The sequence below is a fragment of the Madurella fahalii genome, assembly GCF_045866475.1.
Source record: "Madurella fahalii IFM 68171 DNA, scaffold_6, whole genome shotgun sequence".
NCBI classification, from domain to species: Eukaryota; Fungi; Ascomycota; class Sordariomycetes; order Sordariales; genus Madurella; species Madurella fahalii.
In genome coordinates, this window is record NW_027263976.1 from 1,245,406 (window position 1) to 1,256,170 (window position 10,765).

General features: G+C 58.8%; 4 protein-coding genes across 4 annotated transcripts; 1 reads left to right on the top strand and 3 right to left on the bottom strand.

Annotated features, from left to right (window-relative positions):
* Nucleotides 1–101: 101 nt before the first annotated feature.
* On the bottom strand, nucleotides 102–2,300 carry SCP1 (calponin; the record flags this gene model as incomplete). Its single annotated transcript, XM_071065823.1, has 2 exons — nucleotides 102–2,076; nucleotides 2,134–2,300. The coding sequence occupies 2 exons, from the start codon at nucleotides 2,298–2,300 to the stop codon at nucleotides 102–104; spliced, it is 2,142 nt and encodes a 713-aa protein (XP_070921924.1).
* A 1,923-nt stretch (nucleotides 2,301–4,223) lies between these two features.
* MFIFM68171_10405 (uncharacterized protein) lies at nucleotides 4,224–5,134 on the top strand (the record flags this gene model as incomplete). The annotated part of the gene is made up of 2 exons (XM_071065824.1): nucleotides 4,224–4,311; nucleotides 4,416–5,134. 2 exons carry the CDS (start codon nucleotides 4,224–4,226, stop codon nucleotides 5,132–5,134), a joined length of 807 nt encoding a protein of 268 aa, XP_070921925.1.
* A 572-nt stretch (nucleotides 5,135–5,706) lies between these two features.
* On the bottom strand, nucleotides 5,707–7,735 carry MFIFM68171_10406 (uncharacterized protein; the record flags this gene model as incomplete). Its single annotated transcript, XM_071065825.1, has 2 exons — nucleotides 5,707–7,436; nucleotides 7,516–7,735. The coding sequence occupies 2 exons, from the start codon at nucleotides 7,733–7,735 to the stop codon at nucleotides 5,707–5,709; spliced, it is 1,950 nt and encodes a 649-aa protein (XP_070921926.1).
* Nucleotides 7,736–8,415: 680 nt separating this feature from the next.
* MFIFM68171_10407 (uncharacterized protein) lies at nucleotides 8,416–10,765 on the bottom strand (the record flags this gene model as incomplete). The annotated part of the gene is made up of 7 exons (XM_071065826.1): nucleotides 8,416–8,582; nucleotides 8,640–8,999; nucleotides 9,060–9,208; nucleotides 9,264–9,348; nucleotides 9,406–9,856; nucleotides 9,979–10,481; nucleotides 10,543–10,765. 7 exons carry the CDS (start codon nucleotides 10,763–10,765, stop codon nucleotides 8,416–8,418), a joined length of 1,938 nt encoding a protein of 645 aa, XP_070921927.1.

Here is a 10,765-nt window from a genome sequence, read left to right on the forward strand (position 1 = left end):
TGTTTTCTACGAGTTACTCCAAAAGCCAACAAAAACCTCCCACACCCATCACGCCACGCCACGCCATGCCCTGCCCACCCTCCAGATAGATCCCATCCACCTTACCTAGGCGGGTCCGGCAGCGGCCTAGGCCCCACAATCTGCCTCCTCCCGGCGCCAATCCCCTGCGCCCCGCGGTTCTGACTATCGCCTCCCGTGTAGCCCGTCCACTGACTGACATCCCACCGCCCGCCGATGCCTCCGCCGATGCCGTCCACCGCGCCGTCTGCCGACCGCACCGCTTTGGCCGTCTCCTTCTGCGCCTCCTCCCACTCGCGCTGCCTCTGCCGCTCGAGCTCCATCTCCCTCTCCAAAAGGGACTTGGACGCCCACCCGCCCGCGTTCGTCTTCGTTTGCGCGGCTGCGCGCCGGCGGTCCTCCGCGTCACGCTCGTCGATGGCGCCGCCCAGTTCGCGGGCGTACGTTGCGGTGGGTTGGATGGAAGCGGGCGCAGGGTTGCTGGCCAGGAAGCGGTCGGTGCGGGACATGTTTGGATCTGTTTGTGGCTGCTGTTGCCGTTGCTGTTGCTTCTGGAGCGGTAGGGGTTGGGTCGGTGATGTCGGCGGCTGAGGCCGCGGGCGCGTCGTCTCAGGGGAACTGCCGGACGAGTAGGCCGTTGGATCCGGTAGAGGTCGCGAGCCGGTATGCTGCGTCCGCAGTGGGAGGACCGGCGGCGGCGCCTCCCCCGTCCTGTGCGTCCTAACCTTGGCAGGGGGAGACACCGCACCCGTTGGATCCGGCAGCGGCCGTGGTGAGTGGGAAGGGAGCAACGGTGGCTCCACGGCTTCGGCGATTTGTGGCTGCCGTTGGTGCTGCGGCAACTGGGCAGACTGGAAATTGCGCTCGTCGCGCACGCTCCAAGAATCCATCCTCGAGACTGGCTGCGCCGGCCGGCTGCGTGACCGAGACCGTGTCTTCTTGTCGTTCGTGGCGCTGCCCGGGCGCAGGGACCGTCCCTGGCGGTCTCTCTGGTACTCAGCTTCGCGTTGACGCGCTCTCTCCAGCTCTTTTTCAAGCTCTCTTATGCGCGCCTTGTCTGACGACTCCTGCTCGGCTTGGTACTGGCTGAGATACTGACCACGCAGCTGTCCGTTGCTCCTCTGGCCGCGGGCCTTCTGGCGCTCCTCCTGCAGTCGGGCCTCGGCCTCCTCTTCTTCCCTGCGCCTCTTTTCCTCGGTCAGCTTCCACTGGCGCTCTTCCTCGGCCCATCGCCGCTTCTCCTCCTCGATCCTCCTCCGCTCTTCTTCTCTGAGGCGGCGCGTCTCCTCTTCCCACCTCCTCTCTTCCTCCAGCCTGGCCCGCTCTTCCTCGGCCTCGATCTCGGCCTGTCGCCGGAGCTCTTCCTCCTGCCGTTGCCGCTCCGCCTCGGCCTCCTGCTCCTTCCTCCGCCGCTCCTTCTCGGCCATGTTTGGCACGTACGGCCCCGCGCTAGTGATCTGCCGGCGGCCGCCAAATGCGATGCCGAGGTTGCCCTGGCTCGCACCGCCCATGTACCCATACTGCGCAATGTTCCAGGCCGGTGCTGTCGCGCCCTCGTGCTCTTTCTTGCTCCAGCTACTGACGGGAGCAGGCGGACTCGAGGTGCCCTGTGTGGGCGACTTGGCGGGGCTCCATCGGCCCGAGCCGGAATCGCCAGTCTTGGAAGGGGCCAGTGCGGCCGCGGCCCTGCCGTAGACGGCAGACGACGAGTTGCTAGCGTTGGACATGGCGCGGCCGCGGAGGCCGGTCGGTGTGGTTAAGCCTGTGGGTTGCGGGCTCACAACGGCCCCGCGCGAGCTTCGCGGGCCGATCGAATCCGGGAATGCCGAGGGGTTGACGGCGTTGGCGGCACGGCTGAAGGCGCCGATGCATTGGAGGACCTGGGCGGGGTCCTTCTGCTCGTATAGATCGACGGTTAGGAACATGTCGTGCTGCTGGAGGTTGAGCGGCGGCGCCTGGCAGGCGTGCAGGAATTGCGAGATGTTCTCCATCTGGACAAAGGGCATGGCAGACTTTTTGAACTTGACGCCAGGTGGTCCGACAGCGAGGTTGACGAGCCTGCGCATTGTCAGATTCGAATCGCTTGCACGGCGCTAGACCGAGATATCTACTCACTTGCACAGCGCCACCCCGTCCTTCAGCCCCTCAAGCAGGTCGCCGGCGGGCAGGCGCTCGCCCAGGATGCCTTCGATCCATTGCTTGGCTTCGTTCGCAGCGGTCGGGGTGTATTTGTCTAGACGCAGTTTGCGCAGGTCCTTGTCCAACGACGACACCGACGCCATGATGGGCGACTGTCGCCAGCGTCCAGGGGTTGTCGTCTGTATGCTTGGAGCGGCGGGGTTTTTGGATTCGAAGAGCGGGAGCGAGTGGGCCGGGTCAGGCCTCAGTTGCGTCAGCGCTGAATCGCGGGGTTTGAGCCTAGGGATCTGCAGCTGACGCGGCGGCAGCGGACACAACCGGGAACACAATCAGGGACACGATTGCTAATCTGGAAATAAATGTTTCGTTTTGACTTCGTTGCCTATCACCGGCAGAGAGTTGACGCGAGTTTGATCACGGTTCCCGGATTGCAAGTTTGGGGGGAAAGTGAGTCGGGTCAGGGCCAATTCATCCAATGCTTTTTAGTGTAGGGGCATCCCTTGCGCCCCTCCCGCTGGTCCCACGCCTAATTAAATCTTGGCACTGCAACGGAATGTCGAGCGCATCCCTGCCCCCTGGTCCCCTGGCCCCCTGTTAAGTAAGTGAGGATCGTCAACCGCAGCCGCAGTCCTCGAGCCCAGACCCACGACCATTGAGTTGACAAAACCAGACCATCCTCAAGAAGGAGAAATGGGCCTGGGATGAAGAATTTGGTGTGGAGACAGCGGTATATGCGGAACTGCGCCCCTTACAGTGAACTTGGGTACAATGACTCTCGAGCGCTGGAGACAAATCATGGTCGAGTCGACTTGGAAGGAGTGAGCGAGGGGCCGCTGTCCGACGAGCAACCGGCTTTAGGATCAAGTGCACAATGGGCCATCTTTCTGATTTTTGTAAGAGCAGGCAACCAGTATAGCTTCTAGGGTGACGGTGTTGTCGCAATAAATTCGTAGGTAACGAGTACCATCCCATTGTTATCAGGACAGAACTTCCTGCCCGGCGTGTATGTCCCACAAGACAGGGGTTTCCACACCGATACGGGATCTCCAGGATGTATCCACGTTATAGCGCCAGAGTTAGCATCCACCGGGCGCTGATAGCCACCCGGATGCTCGGGATTGATATCCCTCGCAGTCCAGACCGGCGTACTGCTGAAGAGCTGGAGAAACCGGGGCTTCAGGCCCTCGATTAAAGACGGGCGTTACGTATGTTCCCTAAAGTTGCCTAAAGCCCCATCTAGCAATATATATTATGCAACTATAACAGAGCATGTGTAGATTTTCTTGGAAGCACCCAGCAATCCGCAGGACAATCCGCTTCCAAAATGTCTGGTACCTTGTTGGCTCAAAATTGAAGTAAATGGTCTCGCCGTCCAAACAAAACACATGTGGGCACTGATACATATCGGTGTAGCTGGTTACCTTCCGTTCACTATTTCCTTTTACGTATATTGCCGCCAGCGTATCAAGGCAGGCTAACTTAAAAGGGGCCAGGTTCACCCACACACAGAGCTCCAAGGACAGCTTCTTCTGAGCTGTGTAGGAACGTACACCGCCATATTTCCAAAAGCCTGCCAAGAGAAGGTTTCGTTTCATCTCCTGTATAGCGGGTACCGTCCTGTCACTCCTGGAAGAACTACAATTACACAATGCGTCGAGTCCACTGCTTCAGCGATGTTGACGACCGCCGCCAGTAAGCTCATGACCCTTCAATCAGGCTCTCGCCCGGCTTCCCCTGAACATCCACAGCACTTGGTCGAACCTGCAGGTGCGGCTGATGGAGGGCCAAACCTTGCGATACCTCGCTTGCGTTGTGAGAAGCCGTCTAGCTTAAGCTGGTCTATCCCGGTTCTGCCGCCCCAGACCGCCCTATTCCCGCGACCGGGATCTGGGGAGCTGCCGTTGATACGCGGCTTGGCAACAACGTCACTCGATTCCAGCTTCGGTCAAAAAATAAAAATAAAAATAAGTCGAGCTCGCGATGTGCACATCAGACCCGTGACTTGGCCAACCAGCCAGCCATTCACCAAATTCCAGGGGGCCTTGGCAGCCCGACAGAGCTTGACGATGTCCCAAAAACCAATCTCCCCGCTCCTCCAGGCGTGGTACAAATGGAAGATGCTGCGACTTCCCTGGCGACGCCAATTCCTCGTTGGTAAGTTGTCTACCACCCACCCCACTCACCACCTTCTGTCCCTCTTCGACCCCACTATCACCACCACCACCATCACTCCCCTAACGTTTCCCCCCGTCCCGCAGGCCTCGACCTACACGGAAACACCTACTGGGAGTTCCTCGACCGCGGCTCCTCCCTCCCGCCATCCACAAGCGGAACCCCGACAAGCAGCACCGCCGCCCCGACGGCCTCGCCCCCTTCCCCGGTCCGCTGGCGGCGCATCGTCCGCTACCCGCGCGGCACGCATAACGACGCCGTCAACGTCTCGCCGGCCTGGCACCAATGGCTGCGCCACACGCGCGCCACCCCGCCCTCGCTCGCCGAGCAGCGCGCCGACGTGGCCCGCCAGGAGCGCATCAAGGTGCTCGCGGCGCAGGCCGACGCCCGGTGGGAGGCCAAGCCCAGGCTCGTGGGGCGCGACACGCAAGGGTCGGGCGCAAAGGCGGCGCTGGGCGTGAGGGAGCCGATGACGGCGACGGAAGGAGGGCCGGGGGCGGTCACTGCGCGAGAGGTGAAGGAGAAGGAGAAGGAGAAGATGGCAACGGGGGCGGAGAAGGAGAAGACGGGCTCAACGATGGCCGGGGTCGTGGCTGACGAGGCGGCGTTGACAGATGGGGAGGTGGTGAATCAGCGGGAGGATACGTGGAAGCGGATGCAGGAAGAAGCGAGCGCAAAGGAGAAAGCGTCCAAGGGGACTGGCGGCATCGGTGCAGCGGACCCGTGGAAGAAGGCGGCGAGGGGAGGGCCGAGCGAGACGTGGCAGCCACAGGCGTGGGACCCATCTGCCGGTTCGAAGAAGTAAGACGTGATGCATTGGGTTGGGGTTTTTCGTGGGGCAACAGGGAAGGAATATCAAGTCCATACGAGAGGGCAAGGAGCCATCATTCATCTAAGAGGAACCGGCGTGCGGGTGACAACGTCCGGTCCAAATGTACGAACAATGTACCACTACGTTACATAGCAGGGGATATCTCCACGGACAGCATTTATACGTAATATAACCGAACGGAAAATATTCAAGGGCAAAATGAGAAGCCATAAGCGGAACGCTGTATCTTATATTCTCGCTTTTCTTAGGGACAGTATGCTCACGTAGAACAGCAGTATCTGACAATCTTCGCCCGTGGCCCAACACCTCGAGACGCATCATTCCCAGCTCTAGTCCCTGCAGTACCCCGGCAATAACTAACCTTTCCCAGTGTTACACCTGATAGCGTCCAGAACCTTTCTATCAGAATTTGAATAATACAAATGCAATCGCTTGACAATGCACATCAACAGCGACAGGGTATCAAAATGCCAGAACACAAACAACCTAACAAAAACGCACCATAAACCCCCCCCCCCCCCCCCCCCACAACCCAGCCTAACCCGTTATCTCCCAGCAGTAGTAGCAATAACATCCACCAGCGCCATCAAATTCCTCGCCGACCGCGCCAGCACCTCCCTTGCTGCCTTGTCCGACGCATCCACTTTCAGCGCGCCCGCACCCCTCCTCTTGATCTTATCCTCTCGCGCCTTGATGCCCGTCTCGACTGCCCTGCGCAGGCCCTCCGAGTACTCGATATTAATTCGTGAGTAGACAAACCACAGCAAGTTCTCGAGCGCAAGGGATAGCTTGGCATTGTCCTCGGCCGTGACGCGGTTGGCTGCAAACGGCAGGAAGCACTTTTGCATCATGAGGACTGTCACGAGGTGTCCCGCCTCGTCCTCTGGGTCGATGTCGGCCGGGTCGGGGTGTTTGGACAGCATGTTCTCGACGATAACCCGGAGGAGCGAGACCTGCACGAAGTCTGGCAGAGTGCACGTGTGAGACTCGACAAAGAGCCGAAACATGGGCAGCGGGAGTCCCCGGATGTGGTCGGTGAAGGTCTCGTAGAGTTCATCGACCCGCATGAAGATATCGGGTAAATAATCGGATGTCGCCGAAAGGAGGCGGAATATCCGCAGACGGAAAGGCACCGTCTCGGCTATATCGTCGGTGAGGCAGAAGGCCGGGGCCGCCTCGGCCTTGGGCTGTCGCCCTGGCTTCCTCCGCTGGCGAGGGGCCGAAGGCGTCGCCGGCACGTCCCCTTCCTCCGACTCGAACTCGTCCCCGTCAAGATAATCCCCGAACTGATCATTCTCCAAATCCACCACCGTCTCGGCGCGTTTCCTCTTGGGTGTGCACTTTACCGCCGCCGTCTCCTTCTCAAACACCTCCCGAAAAAGCGCCCGGTCCGGTGCCGGGTCCCCATCCGAAAACGCAAACAGCGCCCTCATCACCTCTTTCGACACGTTCTTCCTCTCCCTCCTCAGATCCTCCAAATACCCCACCAACAAACTGCCCGCGAGCATCGGATACGGCGTCCTCCTCTTCCCCCCACCCCACCCAATCGCCCCCTGCCGATCCCTCTCGAACCTCTCATCAAAGTCCGCCTCGAGCACCAAGACCACATACTCCAGCCAAACCCGCCAATGCCGCCACCGCTGCGGATACTCAGCGGCACAGCGGAACGCCCAGCCCAGGACCGCCCAGAAATCGGGCGCCCGCCGGAAGAGGATCTGGTCGCGCGCGAACTGGCCGCCGACCGAGTCCGAGTCGTCGTCGTCGCCGCTGCTGCTCGGCCCGGTGCTCCAGCCGCCGCCGTCCAGCTTATTGCTCACCCCCGCGCCCGCGCCCGTCCCTGCCCTCCCCTTACCCGTTCTCTTCCCGTCGCCGGCAACGCCGCCGTTTCGGCCATGACTGCTGCTGCTCCTCTTCCTAGCAGCCGTCTTCCCAAACGCGAACGCCCCCCGCAGATTCGCGTTGACCGCCCCGACCACGTTCACCAGCCCCCGCAGGTAGGCCAGCGCGCTCGCTGCGATGTGCGTGTTGCCCTTCTCGGGCGGCCGCGAGGTGAACAGCGGGTGGATGACGAGTGTGCCGAGGAGGGCGAGCTGGGATGGCGGGGGAACGCGTGCGGGTTTGGGGGGTGGTGGGGGTGGTAGTGGTGGTGGTGGTTCTTGTTTTTGTTTTTGTTTCTGTTTCTGTTTTTGTTTCTGGGTGTGTGCTGCGTACGAGGGGTAAGGGACGTTGTTGCCGTCTGCGAGAAGTCCGGTGAGGATTTGGATCGCGGCGGAGTCTGAATGCGCAAGAGGAGGCGTGGTTAGTTGGTCTGCTTTGGGGTACTCACTGTGGGTGGATGGAAGGAGGAAACGTACAGAGTTGTTCTTCGAGGTGGATTTGACAGTGGGATTTCAGTTCATGGGGTAATTGTATCGCGTCGCGGTACTGCAACTTAGATTCCTCCTCTTCCTCGTCCTCGCCTGGGCTGGTGATGGTGGTGTCGTCAGCAGCATTGGATGGCGAGCCGCGGGCTGTGTAATAGGATTCGGGTGTGGATATGCTGGCTAGCGTTGTGAGGGGCGACGTCAGCTCCATGCTGACCCGTTTTAAGCGCATATGCGTTTGGAAGACAGGAAAAAAAAACTAAGTTAATGGGGAGAGGTTAAGAAGTCAGGCAGAAAGTCTTGTCAACGGTTTGGGGTGGAACATTGAGAAGAGGACGCCAAGGTAGCGCGTCCTCACGCGACAAGTGGGGTTGGAGGCCCGACCTTCCCGACCCACCAACCCTATTTAACGCACTGCGTCGACGATTTTAGTGGGCCTTTAGCGGTCGTTGCGCATTTCTCGGTCATCTCAAGGCAACATTGAGTGTTGCTGATACTCCTCCGCAAACTATCTATCGATGGGCTGGCAGGTAAGCTCTCATTGTGTTTTTTCTCCATTGTTAGATTCAGAGTCTCTCTTTACAATGTGGCTATATTTACACCGCTTTCATAATCAACCCTTTGAGTTTATAAACACTAAGCCTCTGTTTTTGTTCTCGCTCCCATTGATTCACACAGGGGTCCCACCTATACACACACAAGACACTTGGAATGTCGGTTGAAACAAAGAGAATTCTCAATCACATTCAACAGTCAAAAAGTCAGATTCATGATGGATCTCATGTCGAATTTGGTTACCATTATCTGTGTTAATACAAACGCAAATCTAATTTTCACAGCCCCTCATTACGTCTAAAAACCCCAGGTTTACCCTAACCCTCACATGCCGCTTTACCTCTTTAACTTGAGCACTATCCACGCTGCAAGCCGATATCCAAAAATGATACCCATCATAATCCCAATATCTTTGCTCATATAGCCCGGTCTGTAGCCATACTGGTCAAGAACACCCTGACCGCGGATGAGGCATTGATCTGCCAAATCCGTTTGCCACATGCCTAGCACATTATTAGTCCGCTGCACCCCTGTTAGCCCAGGGGAAGATGCAAACTCACACTGGCACTCATCCCCCACAGTCCCACAGCTATACACCCTATCGCTGAACTCATTCACCATCATATTCTCAAACACGTACTTCTGGTAGTCCCAGTAGTGAAAGACATATCGATAAAACACATTCAGCACCGTCGGCGGGACCATGAAGCCGTTGATGCTCATCCACAGGCCGTTGGCAAACGCCACCAGCGCGAGGGAGATGACAAAGGACGGGAAGAGGGAGGTCAAGAGCACCACCAGGCCTTCGGCTGCCAGCAAATCCAGAAAGACCCACAGGACCCAGGTGAAGAAGGCTTGTGTGGTGGGCTGGAAGTTGGAGAGCCAGTAGGATATGGATGAGAAGACGAGCGCGAAGATGACTATTTCAGTGGGGTGTGGTTAGTTTGGGGCAGATGAAAGGGCGAGGAGAGAGGGCATACACAGGTAGGGGACGCCGAGGAGAAAGTTGGAGATGATCAGCTCGGTTGCGCCGTAGAGGCCGTTGCGCTTTTCCTTGATGAACTGCATGTAATCTTCGAGGTAGGCGGGGGCGTAAGCGCAGGCCATGAACGACATGAAGGCGGAGCCGCTATTGACTTGTCAGGAGACAGCTCTAAGAGGCATTCGGATCTCAGCAAACTTACAAGAAGATAGCGTTGGTCAACGGGATGATCGACTCCTGCGTGGCATCCAGCCTTAGCCATACGGTGCCCATCATGATGGCAAGACCTGTTGCAAACCCATACATTAGCGAAGCTCTAACCGGACACAAGACGGGTTTCTCACCGGTATACATGGCCAGCCGAACCCCGTACACCACCACATCCCGGTAGCTCTTGACGAAGCTCCGATGCAGCAGCGTCAGAACCACACTGAGCATATTAGGTTTCTTCTCAGCCGCTTCAAGCTGAACATCCTCCGACCTCTTTTCCTGAGAATCAGCTACCGCGGCAGCGAGCTCCTTTGCCCGTCTCGATCCCGCCCAGGCACGGTGCATCTCTTGAAGTCTTTGCACCGCCGACGCCCGATCCGACGCGAAGTCAGTGTTGACCAGCTCAAGAAGAAATTCGGCGGGGTTGACATGGACGGGTACTTGGTAGCCCAGGCCCTCATAGTGCTCCGTAACCGCGGATACCGGGCCAAAATAATGCATCTTGCCCTGCGACAAGAGCATCACCTTGTCAAACAGGTTGAAGGTGCTCGTGCTCGGCTGATGGATCGACGCAATCACAATCAACTAAGAGAAAACGAAACCGTCAGTTCTTGTTCCCTCTCCCCCAACCCCACCGAAAAGATGATTCTCGGGAGAAAAGAAGAACTTGAAAAGGAAAAAAAAAAAAAAAAGGGGGGGAAACTCACTCCTTCCCTCCTCGCCAACGCCCCAAGATACCTCACCACCTCCCACCCAGCCACCGAATCCAGCCCGCTCGTCGGCTCGTCCAGGAAAAGCACCTTCGGCCCCGTGATCAGCTGGCTCGCCACCCCGAGCCTCCGCTTCTGCCCGCCGCTGATCCCCTTGCGCAGCGGCGTCCCCACCAGCGTGTCCGCCTGCTCCCTCAGCCCAAAGGCGTCCAGCAGGCCGTCGATGCGCGCGATCCGCTCGCGGGCGGGCAGCGAGGCGCTGCTGCTGGCCAGGTGCGAGGCAAAGTGCAGCGTTTCCCTGATGGTCAGGGAGCCGAGGAGGGCGTCGTCTTGCTCGACGAAGCGGGCTATGTTGCGGAGCGTGGAGGGGGCCGGGGGGCGGCCGTTGATGAGGAGTTGGCCTGAGGAGGTGGAGGCGGTGGTGGTTGGGCGAGAGGCAAGGTGGTTGAGGAGGGTGGTTTTGCCGGACCCTGAGGGGCCCATCAGGGCGAGGATTTCGCCTGTTGCGTCGTTAGGAGGGTGGGGGTGGGTTTGGTGAGGAGGGAAAAGGGGGCTGCGGACCTGCTTGGACGACGCCATCGACATTGTCGACGAGGGTCTTGGGGAGCTTGGTTTCGCGGTCCTTGACTGTGACGGTGATGCCCTTCCAGGAGATATTGTGGACTGTGGTGTTGCGGAGATAGGCCTGGGAGGCGGCTGCCTGCTCAATATCCATGTCCGTGTAGGCTTTCTCCCTGAGGTTCTGTTCGGAATTGTAGCGCGAAGGCATGTTTACGTCTACCAT